Source organism: Mirounga leonina, unplaced genomic scaffold (assembly GCF_011800145.1).
Source record: "Mirounga leonina isolate KUSES-001 unplaced genomic scaffold, KU_Mleo_1.0 Mir_94, whole genome shotgun sequence".
NCBI classification, from domain to species: Eukaryota; Metazoa; Chordata; class Mammalia; order Carnivora; family Phocidae; genus Mirounga; species Mirounga leonina.
Window position 1 is genome coordinate 26,636,912 of NW_023270855.1, and position 17,458 is coordinate 26,654,369.

The 17,458-nt window shown below is 41.5% G+C and overlaps 1 protein-coding gene across 9 annotated transcripts in view; it reads left to right on the forward strand.

Annotated features, from left to right (window-relative positions):
* The window catches only part of MAGI1 (membrane associated guanylate kinase, WW and PDZ domain containing 1), a 615,689-nt gene that overhangs the window by 583,324 nt on the left and 14,907 nt on the right, over positions 1 to 17,458 (forward strand). For 4 of the 9 annotated variants that reach the window (XM_034998455.1, XM_034998456.1, XM_034998462.1 and 1 more), the window contains exons 15-18: positions 4,937 to 5,028; positions 6,610 to 6,802; positions 9,139 to 9,435; positions 12,420 to 12,623. In XM_034998455.1, the coding sequence (XP_034854346.1) occupies positions 4,937 to 5,028; positions 6,610 to 6,802; positions 9,139 to 9,435; positions 12,420 to 12,623 (786 nt within the window). Of the gene's footprint in view, positions 1 to 1,730; positions 1,815 to 4,936; positions 5,029 to 6,609; positions 6,803 to 9,138; positions 9,436 to 12,419; positions 12,624 to 17,458 lie in introns of all 9 variants that reach the window. The other 5 variants (XM_034998463.1, XM_034998464.1, XM_034998457.1 and 2 more) reach the window with 4 other exon arrangements.

Sequence of the window (17,458 nt, forward strand, 5' to 3'; positions counted from 1 at the left end):
TTGGAGGCTCCATAATTGAGTGATCTTAGAATCCTAATTGATGTTAAGATTCCCATAGATTTCTCCCTCACCACTCAACAAGGGTAATGAGACTTTTCCCCCAGTGGTAATTATTTGGTCTCTGTCACAGATTTTCTTCTTTTCACAGCACCTGCAAACAAACCTACATCAGTCTTGTCTTTTAATCAGTATTTTGCTTTATCCCAGATCTGTTTTTCCCATTCCCTTAGGTTGTTTTTTATCTTGTCTTTTCCAGGGGGGAGGGGGGTGAAAGAGAGCATGTAGCCTTGTTAGATGTGATTCCCTGCCCCTCCCCCAAGACATACTGAACACCATACTCCAGGAAAAAACAGGGAAATTGAAGTCAGGAATAACACTTCAATTGGACCCATGTTATCCTCTTTTTATTTTGAAAATATATTGGTCTTATACTTCATTTTATTGTGAAGGGCAGTGTGAAGATTAACACCATCCCTGATCAGATTCCTTGACGTGGTCTAAATGCTGTGCAAAATACCATATTCTTGAAGGGCCATCTGTCAAAACACCAGGGTCAAAATGAATCAATCTGAATTGCAGATGTGTTAATAAATCCCTTTGAAGGGCTTAAATATTTAATTAAAAACAAAGGCAAGCATGGAAGTCCTTTAAAAGCTATGTTGCCTGCTTTGTCTTTTCTCTAAGAACATATCAATTACTCACATGTCTTTGAAAATGACACTGATGCAATCTTATTAGTAAATGTTCAGGAAGACCAGCTAGCATACCAGTGTGTACTACAAAAGGAAGTCTAAAGCTTGCCTTCGAAACAGCACCTGTTCACAAAATAGGTTGGAAAGAAAAAAGGTCAAAGCTATTGTACCAACGATGTAAACCTGTCTTATTCAGGAGAATCATGCTTACACATTCGGAATTGGTCAATGGGATCCTTTATTGTAGTGAGTTTAAGGACGTTGGTTGTACTTCTAGATTTTAAGAGTTGTTATGACAGTTCTTATTTGTGTTTTGTTCAGTTCTTGGCCAGATCTGATGATCTGTGTCTCTAAATAAAAGACTACTCTAGGGGCACCTGGATGGCTCAGTCAGTTAAACATCCGACTTTTGATTTCAGACTGAGTCGTGAGATCGAGCCCTGCGTCCGGGCTCTGCGCTGAGCCTGTGGAGCCTGATTGAGATTCTCTCTCTTCCTCTCCCTCTGCCCCTACCGCCTCCCTCTCTCTACCTTAAAAACAAAACAAAACAAAACAAAAACTATATTGGTTGAATTGCTGAGAATTCATCTGAACAGGTATTAGTGCAAGAATGAATTCCATTGGGAATCTTTAAATAAATCCTGTAGTGTGGCAGTAAGAGAAGTATACATAATTTTTTTTCAAAAGGAAATCAGGGTTTAGACAAACCTAAAGTTCATGATATGATTAAAACAAGTCATACGAAAATGCGTACTTTAGGGTGTAATTAAATATGAAGAGTCTAAGATGGTAATGGTAGTTGTATGAAATTCTCAGTGGAACAACTCTAAATACCAGCTTTTTGACAAGAAAAGCACCATGAAAAAAGAAAAAAAAAAAAAGCCAGAATCAAACTATAGTCTTTAAAAATCCACAGCAGCCATGACCTTTACTGTGAAAGCTTAACTGCACGTTCCTTATCAATCAAAACTAAATTAAAATGAACTAAGAGAAAGCACATACATTAAGCTTTGCAAAATTGTGAAATTAATATTCCAGCTATGTCACCTTCGCCTGCATCGGGATTGAGCAAGGGGGAAAGAGAAAGAGAGATCAATTCCACGAGTTTTGGAGAATGTCAGAGTAAGGATCTGCTGAACACTTTTATTTCTCCATTATTATTCATACTGTTTGATGTTGCCATTGGTCCCAGGCGGGGGCGGGGGCGGGGGGTGTGCTGGGGAAAAACTCAGAAAAGGGAGGGAAGAAAGAGAACTGCTATGAACAGAAGCATTATGGCGCTCTTGTTGACCAAGCACAGACCAAAGACAGGATGACATAAAAAGCGATGGGCACATTGTATCTAAGTCTGGAAATTTGTGTCTAGTAGTAATGGAGACACCAGGAGGTTTCTCTGCAAACCTGGTGATTCCATTCTTTGTAATTATCAAAGGAAGTCTTTTGACTGCTTTATTGAGTTGTCCCTGGCATTACCAAAGGATGTAACTGCTGACATTGTCCCCTCTGCAAGGGCTTTAAAAAGGAAGAAGACTGGACAAAGTTTTCTTAGTTCTTTTTGATTCAGTCTCACTCAAAAAAAAAAAAAAAAAGGTGATATTAATATCAGAAAGATAATTCTTCCCTGCTCCATTCTCGTAAAATCTGCCTGAAATAAAGAAGAGAATAAAGCATTTTTGGGGAGTGGTCTAGAAACTTCGGTGCCCCTGGGAAGAAGTGGCCGCAGAGAACACAAAAGAGAGAAATTCTGTAATTCTGTAACATGGTTCCCTGCTGCTTTATCACCTATGTTATATATTTGGGTACGTGGAATTTGGTGGAAGAATATAATGGTCGAAATGCCAACGTCAAGGTGCCAGAAGACTTTCTTTGTAACATGTCTGTGTTGGTGTATCGTGTTTGTGTCTGTGTTTTCCTAGCTCATCATTGGCATCTTCAACATCCTTGGTGTCCTTGGGCATCTTCCTTTTCAACAGGAAGCTCTTTAAATCAATTTGCCATTTCCCCATTGATTCTCAGAACAAATGCTATTTTCCTATGGACTAAACTGAATGATAAGCCTACATCTTTTGGCCACAAACACCCATACCATGACACTGGATGCCTAAATGAGCGACTGAAGGCAGAAACCTGCTACCTTTGATGTCACTGTAGCATGGGCAAGTGTCCTTGTGTTAAATGATACTGAGAAAAATGGGTAGAGGCTGGAAGTCTCTGCAGAGATCCTTCCCTTGTTTGCAAAGGGCTCAGCAGACTTAAGGCAGATTCAAGGCAGACTCTGCCAGGAACCTAGAGCTGGCCGGAAAGCACCCGTGGTCTATTTTGGAAATAATCCTCCTGCTTGAGTGAACCCAAGACAGAGTCCCAACCTGATTTAATTTGTTGTTTCAGTGAGGCTATTAGAGCAAATACCCTGTAGCTAGCTACTTGAACAGAAAGAAAATATCGTTACCTTAGTGTGCTCAAGAAAATATCATTCTCAAATTGTGTTTAGGGGAGTCCTATGATGTAGTTTAACTGCACGTTCTGTGGAGCCTTGCAGCTTAGCCTGTGCAATTATAATAAAAAAATGCATTGGGCATAAAGCACCGTGTAAAGCCTGCGTCATTAAGATAGCTCAGGCAAAAATATTGGATTCAGACTTCTCTGATTTGTACTTACCTGTTCGTTTAGTTTCTTCTCTCTTGGCGTATTCATACACCGTACATTTGAAGGTAGTGGGTGAGTCACTCTTGTCAACTTGAAATCTAAACAACCGCCTTCTTCTTCCCTACCTTACTGTACAAAATTGAAGAAGATGAGAACTAAACTCTTAGGCCTACACACTCCTTCAATTCTGAACCCAATTAATTAAATAAACCAGAAAGTATGTAGAACAGTATTTGAAAATCTCCTTTAGGATTCACTGCCACTAAGCCATTTTTTTTCTTTAAATAAAGATTTTCTTTAAAAAAATAAAATTAAATAAATAAATAAAAGCCATTTTAAAGATCATAAAACACTCTCTCGTATACGTTAAAATACTAAAGAAGAATTAAATAGAAATAACTTTTTTAGGGGCGCCTGGGTGGCTCAGTCATTAAGCGTCTGCCTTCAGCTCAGGTCATGATCCCAGGGTCCTGGGATCGAGCTCCGCATCGGGCTCCCTGCTCGGCGGGAAGCCTGCTTCTCCCTCTCCCACTCCCCCTGCTTGTGCTCTCTCTCTCGCTGTATCTCTCTCTGTCAAATAAATAAATAAAATCTTTAAAAAATAATAAAATAAATAACTTTTTTATTACCTTAGTTAAATAAGAGAGTGATACATAGGACAATTTCAGGTAAATTTCAGGTATAGTGAACATGATCTTACAGAAATGGTTTTTCTTCTAATAAATGAGGTTTTTATTTTAAAGCTCAGGACATTACTAAGAGTAAAATATCAAGTTACTGGATAATAAGTTAATACTTACAATTTTAAAATATGATAGGCAAAATCTGGAGCAAAGCAGTCATTCCAGTGATAAAGTAAGAAAATACGGAAAATTGACACTGAACGTTTTTGTAGTCACCATTCGTATTGAGAATATGGAAGGCTGGCTCCTTTTTGGTAATATGACTGAAATTATAATAAACTTTGAAAACTGGAAATATTAGGATGCCCAAGAGTAACTTTTGGCAAAAATGATCTAACAAAATCAAATTATTGGTTTGCCAATCTTGATTACTCTAAGGGAGAAAAAAGTGACATTTTTTAAAAAACTGAAAACTCTTTAACTCAAGCTGTTTTCTTTCATCCTCTACTTGGTATAACATCAGATGTGTTATCAGGGCTTCTAAATCCTCAGAGCAAGCTTCTGTTTCCATGGTCACTGTGACTCAGCATGAGCTCCCTCCTGAGACGTGGGCACCCACTTTGTGGTCCAGCACATGATGATTTTAATTTACTTAATTTTTCTGGCAACAATACCAAGGACAGTGGTCAACACCGACTTCTGGCTTAGTCCGGGATAATGGCTGGGGCTTGATTAGGAATTATCAAACAGTGATGAGTCCTTTGAAAAAACTTAGGGCCCGGTGACCGGTCCTACTGTTTGTTTCTGCATAGTGTCCTCTGTTATTTTATCCATCCAGATTATTTTGCTTCCTTCTCTGTTGGAATGCTGTCATCTGCTCAGGCACCATCAGGATTGCTCCTCTGTGTTCACCTTAACGGTATGATTCCTTTTAGCAGAGAAATCACCTCCCGCTTCCTTCTTTCTTCTCCACAGTTCCAGACTACCAAGAACAGGACATCTTCCTCTGGAGAAAAGAGACTGGATTTGGATTTAGGATTCTGGGTGGAAATGAACCAGGGGAACCTGTGAGTCTCTTGCCTACCTCTTCCCCCAGTGCTGTTTTCTAAGATATCAAAGCAAATTAGCAGCAGTGGCAACTTACCAAGATTTGAGTCCAGCCATGTGCAACACAGACTGTTTCATTTCAAGTGGTGGGGGTTTTTCGCTGGGTTTTGCGGAGCTCCTTTTGTCTTGACGAAGAAGAGACTCATTCCCTTCTTTCAAGTTTGTATTCATGTTTATAAAAAGTGGCAGCTCCAGCACCTGGAGCTCCGCGTCAAAAGAAAATGAAAACAAAAAGCAAAATAATAGGCATCAGCTAATGAAACAATGTCGCGATCCTTCCGGCCAAATCTGTTAAATCGGCCAGCAGGGAGTGGGCTTTGTATATAGCTGGTGTACAGAGAGCACGTGACAAGACATGAAAGATCAGGGGAGGTAGGACCGCTGTCTTTACACAAGTAGAAAAAGAGCCCTGGACAAGAGTCAGGCGACCTCGAACCTCCCTGGTCTTCAGTTCCCGCCTCACCTTTAGAACAGATTTGTATAACACCCTAAGAATGTTTTCAAAGGAGAAAAGAGAACTAAAGATAAATACTGTTAACTTCTCTTAATAAAAAATAACTATTTATTGAGCACTTACTATGTGCCACACCCCATCCTAATGGCTTATAACATACATTTTCTCATTTCTCCATCAAATCCCAGAATTTATCCCCATTTTTCAAATTATCAAAGACACAGAAGGGTTAATTCACTTGCCCAAGATCATAGCACTAGTAAGTAGAGGGACTGAAAGGGTCTGACTTCAGGGTCCACATTCTTAATCACTCTTTTGTCAAAGTTCTTTGTAAACTGTAAATACCATCTAAAGGTAGTTACAGCATTTTTTATTTAGTGAGGAGGCAAGGAAAGCACAAATAATTTCGCTAAGGTTTAATGAACTGTAAATGTAACAAGACACTAAATATAAAGACTGCTCTGCATGCAGCTGCTAAAAGTACAGAAATGGGATGTCAAACCAGACTTTGCATGATTCATTGCCTCATTGAGCAGTATTTTTTGTGCCTTCCCTATTGCTAGGCATGGTGCTGGACCTTTAATGAAAATTAGGATTACTATTATAATTTGCAGTTTCCTGGAAGGAGGGTTCTGAGGTAAACAGAGAAGGAGAAAAGATTTTGCCAATGAAGGAGTAAAGTGATGTATTTCTTCTGCAAAGGGGAAAAAGTGAGTCCTCACCAGACCCCAGATTAAAGGTCAAGAAACCAAGCAAGAAATAGTTACTTTCGGGATGCCTGGCTGGCTCAGTCAGAAGAACATGCAACTCTTGTTCTCAGGGTCGTGAGTTAGAGCCACACATTAGGTGTAGAGATTACTTTAAAAAAAAAAGAAAAAGAAAAAGAAATAGTTGCTTTTCCACCATTTAAGAATTACTGTAGCACCTATCACAATGGCCTGATAACCTGGTGGGTGCTCAGTAAATGTTTATGGCACAGATGCAGACATGAATGAATGAATTAAATTGTTTTCAGAAATGTGAAGGCCATCAGTATAATAGTAAACCAAAAGGTCAACGTTTCATCCATAATCCAATTACTCAACAGATTTATATCGGTCACATTGTACCACTGGGTGCTGCTGATACGGACGGCCGTCTGAGGTCTGGGGATGAATTAATCTGTGTGGATGGGACACCGGTAATCGGAAAATCACACCAGCTCGTGGTCCAACTTATGCAACAAGCTGCCAAGCAAGGCCACGTCAACCTCACGGTGCGGCGTAAAGTGGTGTTTGCAGGTATGTTTTTCATTTATCCCTTTAGACAGTGCTTTGTCACTTTATGCACAGAAAAGGCCCCCTTCCTGTGTCTGCCTCCTCAAGCATCTATTTTAGCAAATCTTTGCAAATGTGATTAAGCTCAGACTTTCCAGATGGTTTCCTTCTCTCAACTCCAGCAAAACTACTGTCATTCAACAGTACTTTAATGTGCCATTCATGCATGTTCAGCAAAACCTTCTAGAAGAGGACTAGTTGAATATATACTCCCTCTCCTCATCTCCCTGCCAACCAGAACTTAGTCACCTCTTCAGTTGATGTTAATTCTCAACAAAAGAGGTCATTATAAAAGGCAGGAACGCTGTAGCTTCAAGGTACAAGAACAAAAATTAGTTTTGTGCCGCCAAATAAGCTCATAAAAAAGTTAGTGATGCCTTACTCTGTTGCTGCTTGTCATAGGTAAGAAGCCAAGGTTTGTTTGCTCTGTAAGAAAGTTGTAGAGCTGGCCAGTTCTTGGCCATCGTTGACTTCTTTCTCCTGCCTGTAAGCTTTAAAGTACTTGAGTTCTCAAAACATACAAACCCTTTCCGGCTCAACTCAAATAAAACCTTCCCTGTGAAACCCTCAGAAATTCCCTCCTTCTTCCAACTCCCTTCCAATTCTGGCATTCCTCCCTTGCCATTTTTGTGAATCGTGGTTTACTTTTGTATCAGAATCTGCCATTTTGAGACGGCTCGTTGTGTAACTGTCTCCTTCCCATTCACTCGCCAACGTCCTGAAAGCACACACCACATGGGATGTTCACTGTGTCTGCAGCCCCCACCTTGAAATAGTCAAGACAGAATGCAGAAAAAGCAGATTGTTATATCCCTTGAATTACTGAAGAAATATGAAATGAAATCTCTTTTCTTCAACACTTTAATATTTGTGAAACAGATACTTACCAAATGAAATTAACTGGCCCTTTGTTTAAAAAAAAATTGTATAACTCACTTATATGGATTATATAATTAATTAATTATAGAATTAAGATATCAGATTCCAGTGTGAGACTCGTACCTTACTGAAGCTGTGGAAAACGGTGTTAATCAGTCATGGATTATGCCCAGAGAGCTCACTGATGGCCTCAGAATATTTCTTAAAATGGGACTCAGTCAGTTAGAAATGGCTTTTGAGATGGGTTGAAAACGTTTGATTTCACTGACCCAAATAAAAATAAGAGAGCAATGTGATTTTTGTTTGTTCCAGATTTATTTTTTAAATATTAAATATTTGGGGGTTTTAGCTCTGAGTCAAAGACATGTTAAATCTATAAGAGACATTAGACTGAGTGCAATAAGCTGGTCACAAAAGGGCAAACATGGTATGAATCCACTTATATGACAGACCAAGAGTAGTCAGATTCATAGAGACAGAAAGCGGAATGGTGGTTGCCAGGGGCTGGGTGAGCGAAAAGTGGTTCATTAGTGTTTAATAGGTACAGAGCTTCAATTTTGGAAGACGAAGAGGTTCTGGAGATGGATGGTGGTGATGGTTGCACGTTGCTGTGATTGGACTTAATGCCACTGAACTACACACTTAAAAATGGTTAAGATGGTAAATTTGATAGTATATATATTTTACCACAATAAAAAGGCCTATATGAAGGGAGAACTTCAAGAATAAATGTCTTACGCAAAACCCGAACACGCATTTTGTTTGTAGCATCAAACCTGGGTCACTCCTGCTTATTATTTTGGCAACTTTGGTGTGCTTTATCCTGTCACCTGCCGAAGCAATAAAACTGGAGCTCTGAGGAAGGCTGACATACCCAGGAGTGTGATCAGAGTAGACAATGACATCCGGAAAGTAGGAAGAGAAACTAAGTATACCTCTGACGGGTGTTGTCAAGGATCCCACAATAGGGTAACTTGAGTGGTAAAGTCAACGTGCACAGTCCGGCCTGATGGAAAAAGGGAAAGCAACGCTGCTTGGCAAGCTGAGCAGAAGTGTGACTCTTGAGGGTAATGACAAGGTGAACGTGCGCTCAGGTCTCTGCTGTAAAAGTGGGGGTCCTTGTGGGTGCGGACCACACCTGCGCTTCTGCTCACGTTCCTGTGATTCGTGCGCGGGAGGCAGTTCAGAGGGCCCCTCTTGCAGCTGCCTGGAGCCTGAGAGCGGATGCCCATATTCAGTAGGCCTTTGTCCCCCGGGTGTCACCTGTGGGCTCCTGGCAGGAGCTGCGGGACAGGAGCTACGTGCGGGACGAGGGGCTGGGCTCTCGTTGCACACTGTGGCGGCGGGGGGGGGGGGGGGCAGAGCAGGGGGGTGGCTGAGCCGGGCCTCCGTCTCTCTCTCTCTCTCCCTCTCTCCTGCAGCCCCCAAAGCCGAGAACGAGGTGCCGTCGCCCGCCTCCTCCCATCACAGTAGCAACCAGCCGGCGTCGCTGACCGAGGAGAAGCGCACCCCGCAGGGCAGCCAGAACTCCCTGAACACGGTGAGCTCGGGCAGCGGCAGCACCAGCGGGATCGGCAGCGGCGGCGGCGGCGGCGGCAGCGGCGTGGTCAGCGCTGCCCTGCAGCCCTACGATGTGGAGATCCGGCGCGGCGAGAACGAGGGCTTCGGCTTCGTCATTGTGTCCTCGGTGAGCAGGCCCGAGGCTGGCACGACCTTCGGTGAGTGTCCCGTCCGCCCCCCCGCACCTTCCCGGGACACCGGGGGCGAGCGTGCTGGGTTGCAAGGGCGAGATGGCCAGATTCTCAGTAACGGAAATGCCTTCATGCTTGTCGCGGCGGGTCATTAAAGCCTTAATTGGGGATGGAGTGTGTGTGCGGTGGCTTTTCCCTTCCTGAAGGTTGGATTTTTTTTCTTTTAACCTTTCAGCTTCCATTCAGAATGCGTGTTCACATGCACACAACTTCGAGCATAAATGGAATTTGCATGAAATTTGATTAGCGACCCCTTGGCAGTGTAGAGTGAGCAGTCCTTGGCAAAGGATGCCTTTGTGAGGTCCTGAGTAGGGTATCGTGAAGAGCAGAAGCCTCACCAGGTGGAGGAGGTTTTGGAGTAAGCTTATGGTGGTAAAAATGCCTAGGAAACAATACAAGTGTAAAGAGTAAACAATCATGTGAAGTGCCTGGTCCAGTTTATCTGTGTCCTTTCTCTACTCTAACCCCATCGGAAATTTTTAAATGTTAAATAATATTTTTACCATTGTCTGCTTAAGAATCTAGTTAAGATCTGAGTTCAGAGCCATTTGTCTTCACGGCCCTTGAATCCCAGCAGGGCTGATTGTCCCGTCTCATCCGAATGTTGGGGGTTTCAGCAGAGTGTGGAGAAACCCAATTGTCACCCTCTCAGAAGGTTAACTGATGGGTGTACTAGCAGAGACAAACAGGACCCACATGATTCCAAGAACCTAGTAATCTGTGAATCTATTTCCTGTTAGAATGGATTATAAAAATATACTCCAAAAATCATCCATCTTCTTCGTTAGATTAAAAAGTCACCTGTTAATCCCCCAAGCACATTTGTTCATTAATACGGAATAGGATGGGAGATGGGGAAGGGCTATGCAGGCTTTGAAATTTACGCATTTCTATCCCCACATGACTTGTCCAAAAGAGTCTAATGACCTGTGGCCCAGGTCACTGCTGGCTAAGATCAGGCGAGGTGCTCCATCCCTTCAGCTTTCTGATCCGGTAGAACTCCCTTTACCTTTGTACGTTGCTTCCTGCTAAAGCCATTTCCCCTGAGGTCTGTTCCTTAGGAGACTGAGTCAGTCAGGTCTATGCATGTGTGGCTGCAGTAACAAATGCCCGTTACTAACAGTGCTTTTGGGAGCTACATTAATAAAGTTATCACAGCATGTCATGAATGGATGACTGGACGCCAAGGCAAGGTTTTTGGGGTTTTGTTTGTAAATTGATTTGGGGGACTTTTCTACTTAATTTAAAAATCTAAAGAAAGGCAAAGGGAGGAAGAATTCCCATTGCTTTCTTCAGATCTACAATTTGATTGTCCCCATGCACCTCCTGATGTTCTCAGGATTTCGGAATTGTCAGTTTCACTTTTTACAATGAGATAGATATGTCAGGTGGGAGGCTATGTGTTATTTAATGAATACTGAATGTCTTCTCACAATTTGGTCTTTGATTGTTTTCCTCTGGCTCTTCTTACAATAAACAAATTCAACTTTCCCTAATACCTTGCATGAGACTTCTGTTTCCAACTGTGCAGAGCTTTCCTCACACCTGCTGTTTGATACCTTTCTCATGTGAGTTGTCCACGGAGAGGGGCTAAACTCAATCCGGACCTTGAAGTTGAGTATGGAAGCCTACCCAACCTGCCTTTTGGGTTCCAAGAGACCGTTTGCTTCCTTTTTAAAGATTCTGTGGCCTTGACCTTACATGCAATGATACACACTCAGGCAAATACGCCAAGATTCAAAGAAATTATAATGTCTTTCCCCTCACATTTTATCCTCAAGGTCCAAATTATGACAGAAGCGCCTATTCAGTTTCAGCGTCTCCCACGTTCATTTTATCACCCTTTCCAAAAGGCGACTCACCTGCCTAACTAGCTTCCACAGTCCTCAGAAAGATGAATTCTCAGAATAGGTAAATACGCATTTAGCTGCAGACCGTATGTCAGGACTCAAAGCCAATCTCCCACCCCTTTCTAGAAGTTAGCAGTACTCATGGTCATGACATGGGGGGCGGGTGCCTCAAAGTGCACAAAAAGCTTTCCTCTTCACATGCACCTTTCCTGGTTTTCATATTGTAGATGTGCAGTAACTGATCATGAGGAAGGAAACGATCAAAGTTTCCAAAGGGTTGAGGAAGGATTTGAACCTGGCTTTGGATCACTGTTCTTAGCCTGAGTAGATGCCAGGTTTTCAGAGTCCTTTGAGGGGATTTTTTGTGAGGAAGGAGGATTTCAGAGTTAATGAGCCACCGGGGCCCTACCCTGAAAGCATAGGCAATAGGCTGAATCAGGAAAAGGTCATAAAAGGAAAAATAGGGGTCAAGGTTGGGTGGCTTTGTTCGCCCCCGTCTTGTAATTATGCCTTTTTCCTAAAGCTTTCATCATTCTGGGGAGAAGGCAGCAAGACTAAGTGCTTGTTCATTAGGTGTTTTCAGAGGGAATTTTGGTGGTAGCAGACTCTCCCGCCTCACCAGACGCCTAGTGATTCTTTTTTCTGGAGAAAGAACAAAACATTGGCAGAAGCTTGAACAGCATCTGGCAAAAATGAAGGGATGTGAACACAGAATGTGGAAGAACATCCACCCCAGCTCTGAGCTTCACATTTGCAGACCCAAAATAAGCCAACAGCGAGTTATTTTGGGGCTGTTGAGAACCTCTGAAGTTGCTAGCTATCACAAATTGTGTCAGCGATCGAAGGAAGGAAGCTGGGGTTTTCCCCACGTTTGGAAGGGGGGCAGGGAGCGCAGCGAGGAGCAGCACCCCCCCTCCCCCACAGGCCCTGAGTGTTGCCAATGTTTTGACCATCGGCACAGAGCTCTCCTTTAATAACATTTGCTTAATGCTTTACTTAATTAACACTTAACCTTCTCTTTCCCTTTTCAACCCTTTTTCTCCTCCCTTCGCTATATTCCCACGTAACTAAAAAAAAAAACAAAAAACCTCAATATCAAAGCAGGCAATGCATGTGTGGCTATGCCTCACAAAATAGGTCGGATTATTGAGGGGAGTCCTGCTGACCGATGTGGCAAGCTGAAAGTGGGAGACCGGATCCTGGCAGTGAATGGATGTTCCATCACCAACAAGTCCCATTCAGACATTGTCAACCTAATCAAGGAAGCAGGAAACACAGTTACCCTCCGCATCATTCCTGGGGATGGTAAAGTATAACTCTTGTGTCTCTCATTCTCTCTTGAGCTCTTCCTGGGCCTCTCTTTCTTTCTCTGTCTCCCTCTCATCAGGATCCATGTCACTGAAGAGTGTTGATTTAGAGGCAGGCTTACCCATCCCTAACTGAGCATACCCATCCTGTGGTTGTAAGCCATCGTTACTAACCCTTACCTTCCCCCTCCCCTTTACGTAATCCTCTTTCCCTGTGACCCTGTCTTGCTGCAGATACAAACATTACAGAAAATCTTAACTTTCCCCATTTTATTTTGGTTTTGGTACCCTTGTCCTTACAATGATAGAGTGGTTTGAATACAGGTGGTATAAGATCCTCTGATGTTCTAGCTGGAAATGATGATTATTTTTTTTTAATCGCTAAAATTTAACTGTATGTTGGGTGCCTGGCTGGCTCAGTCAGTAGAGCATGCGACTCTTGATCTCAGGGTTGTGCGTTCAAGCCTTACCTTGGGTACGGAGCCTACTTAAAATAAAATTAAATTAAGTTAATAAAATAAAATTTTTAAACTAAAATTTAACTATGATATGGTAACATCACAAAACCTACATAATGACAATTCAGAGCCAATACTTTTTTTTTTTTTTTTTTCAGAATAAGTGAATATATGAAAGGTTTTTGTTGAATAAGAGATCCTTAGGGTTTGTGCTTACTTGGTTTGTCTAATTTTTGCATGTGGATGGAGAAAGAATAAAACCTCTTTTTTGATAGGTTATATCTACATTAAACTAGGTCTAGTCTTGTTTGTTAGTTTGCTTGATTATTTGATTGGTTAAATTCAAATCTTGTTTCTTTTACACCATTGGTGATTCTGCCCCCTAGGGGACATTTGGCCTTGTCTGGGGTGGGTGCTAATGGCATTTAGTAGGTAAAGGCCAGGGATGCTTCCAAACCTCCTACAGTATACAGGATAGCCCCCCACAATGTAAAGTTATACAGCAGAAAATATCAATATTCATTATTCATATCTTTTTTAAGATTTATTTATTTTAGAGGGAGCGAGTGCAAGAGTGCATGGGAGGAGCAAGGGTCCGAAGGAGAGGGAGAGAGAGAATCTCAAGTAGACTGCGCTGAGCACAGAGCTAAAACAGGATTCGATCTCACAATCTTGAGATCATGACCTGAGCCAAAATAAAGAGCTGATGCTTAACTGAGTGAGCCACCCAAGTGCCCCACTCATTATTCATATTTAATAAAAATGAAGTTGATACACTGATGTCACAAAGTATAGATTCTTCAGAGAATTAAGTCCTGAATACTGACTTCATGTTTAGCAGACTTTGCCTTCAGGAGGAAAGCGATACTTGTCTCACATGTTTCAATGTCTTTTTTGTTTAACTATACATGTTATAAAATAAAATACGTATTCTCGAAGTCAGTATTTCTCAGGAAGAAAATGTGGTTTAACGAGATAGTGTGATAAAAATTCTATGTCCTTGGGGCGCCTGGGTGGCTCAGTCAGTTAGATGTCTGCCTTCGGCTCAGGTCATGATCCCGGAGTCCTGGGATGGAGCCTCGCATCAGGCTCCCTGCTCAGCAGGGAGTCGGCTCCTCCCTCTCCCTCTACTCCTCCCCCTCGCTTGTGCTTGCTCTGTGTCTCCCTCAAATAAATAAATAAAATCTTTAAAAAAAAAAAAATTCTATGTCCTTGATCTGTAAAATAGAAAATCAGAGATTTTATCTGAAAGTAATTCACCAAATGAATATTTTTTATAATTGTTAGAAAGTGATCCCTATTAGTTTCAAATTCAAGTGGTATAAACTGTGCCTCTCAGAAAAAAAATAAGTCGTAAACCAAACAATAAATACTTGAAAATTGTCGGTTCCAAAACCAGAGAATTTTCTCTGAGCCAAAAATACCCCATACCAAATGTGGAGGAAAAAAGAGCTCCTTGATTGCTGGTCTACTTCACCCTGCCTCAGATGCATGGTTAGTAATTTACCATGTGGTTTGGAGTCCATTCCACCAGCTCACCACTCTGGAAGGCAAATTACAATTTAGGAATGTGATCACAGGATGATAGAACATAGGTTCCTAATGGAAAGGATGAAGGAAGCCAGAAAAATTAAGTGAGAAGTGGTTGAGAGAGCCAAATGTGGTCTATAAATTTAGACACATCTATCTACATGCTGTAAAGAGATTTCAAAAAACTAATCCAGAAGAAGGCAACACATGCATTGACTTGCTATGTCTATATTGGTCAGTCTTAACGTGGGAAGGATAATGTCCAAAGATGGAAGGAAGGAAAGAATGTATTCCTTGAGGGAAGGGCTTAGAAAAAGAGTTTGAAATCAGGAAAGATACAAATATGCAGAATCCAACTTATGCTACCATGCACATACTAGGTATTGACTTAATAAAGTGCAATGGAAAAGTTTTAGAAAATCTGAACACCAAAATATGCAGTGCAAGGTGAATTACCCAGTAGCAGTTGTCAATAAAAAGGCAATTTTTAAACTTCAGTACTTAGAAAATATAAAATTCAGGTAGACATATCACATACTCTCTTGGCTAGAAGAAAGTAAACACAACAGCTGATTCAATGTAGTTGAGGACCGATGTGCTGCCCAGGATATGATTTCATCCCAAGGTACTGCAGTAGTTCATTGCCATGATAATAAAACTGTTCATCAATTACTTTGTAAATTTCGGAATCCAGGTAAAGGAAATCACTTCTGACAGAGGGTGAATTTCTGATGCTCATCTTTTTAGTGGGGCCAAAAATGGCCATCTTGGAAATTAAAATTGAGGCAGGGGAGTCGGATTTCTGGAGAGCTGCTGGAACAATCCAAGAGAAGTTTGCAAACACCTAGAAGACAGAGTGGCCATTAATGAAGGTCTGATGAAGAGAGACACATGGCAGATCACTTGCTCTCTGCGAAGGTGTGTTAGACGTGGAGAACTGTAGAATAAAAGGGAGTGTGTGTTAGGGACCTCTGCTCTCCTTCAAACCTTTCACACGAATGGTTAATTCATCAGGTAGCCCAAAGACAGTGTTTGTGTTGTGGTCCTTGCGAGGAGACTGAAGTTCTTAGAAACCCATGTTATCCAGAGTACTGTTTTCAGAAACCCTAGGAGGCACTTCAAGGAGATGGGAAAACGCGCTCTTTTTTGGGCAGTGCTCAGAACCCACTCAGGATCCACTTCTCTCCCTAGCTCCTGCTGCCTGATTCTTTTTTCTTGTCATTGCTCACCTGGTACTTTCTCCAACTTACTTATCTCTGTACTTTCCCTAACTCTGCTTCTCCATTTTTCTGTGCCCTCCCTGGCTCCCCATTAGCTCCCTTCAACCAAGACCAGGAAACATGACTTTCCTTTATGTGGCTTACTCTGTTCCTAGAAGGCCTGCCTTCACAGATCTTGGACAGGCCTCGATCAGGGGGTCCTCTCCATCTCTGCTTTTACTATCTTTGGGACTAGAGTGGGAGGTGCATTGGGGGCAGAACATTTTCTCCCATGAGATGTGGGCAAAGCATAATAAATACGTAAGGGCAGCACAGAAAGGCCCAGAGAATAGCCAAACATACTGAATCTGAACTTGAAATTTAACAAGTCAGACACACATGTTTCCTACCACTTGCCTTCTATAGAAATAGTCTGTGAAATCTGGGTGGGAATGAGACTTCAATCAGACAAGGCAGACCCTTGGCTTATTCAGACTGACACAGAACCGTCAGTATGAATCAAGTTCTAGATAATGAAAATACTTATAAACTTAAAAATAAGTTACTTAAGTCTTAAATTTTTACTTCAGATCACTCTGATTCAAAGTATTTGTTATATGGTAGGTAAGGGCAACCCAGACATTGCTATTTCCTTGGCAAAGGCGTAGAATAGTATAAATATTTTAATAGAAGGCTCTGTGGATAGGATAGCTAGCAGAGGGATAGGGCAAAAGGAACAGGGTTGCAACCATAACACATTTTAAGTCTCCCAAAGTTTCGAATATTTATGGCATTCAAATTTTCAAACACTTCCTTTAGATATCTATTACATGTGTGTTTATGCATTCAAATATTTATGAAAGGAATGATTGTATCCTATGTTGATTTGTTTGGCTTTGTAGTGTGGATTCCGGAAGGGATGCTAAAGGTATTAACATGAGGGCTAGGTTGGAATTGTAATCACTTGCCACGGAGCTATTGAAACCCAGGGTAGAAGCTCCTGTCAGAAGTTAGTGCCCTGATTTAGCACCGCACAGTGACAGTACCTTGAGAGCCAGGATACGCTTTGCTTGAGACACGATTGCTATGGAAAGTGTAGTAATATCCATTTTCATTCCTCTGGGAGAGCTACAGTTGGTGTAAACACTGTTTAATAAAGGATGTAGGATACTTTCTGGAATTTATCATAAAAATAGCCAATCTGTCCACCTGTCTTTGAGTTTTAAAAGTCAAATACATTGACATTCATTCATAATACTGTGCTGGAGTAGGCTCTTTTATCAGGCCCTTGTTACATGAGGCAAGTTTTATTTTAGGATGAAGCTATAGATTTGTGATAATGGCCTTCATGTCTGTATTTGAAAAAGCTAGAGAGAATTTCAACACATAAAGTCTTGGTTTAATTCTAAATGAAGACTTAAAAGTTTAATAAAATAAGTATAACTTTATTGATATTTAAAAAGCATCCTGGAAATCCAGGGTATGCTGAAAATTATTTAAGTGCTTAGAAGATGGCTCACGAAATCTAGAGTCAAAGCAGGGTATTTTGCTTTTTAGTTAAGCTATGATAGTTGGTGGTATTTATGTAGTAAAAGGCACTGCTTATTTGAAAGGAACACACCAATTAGAGATGATTTCCTTGATGC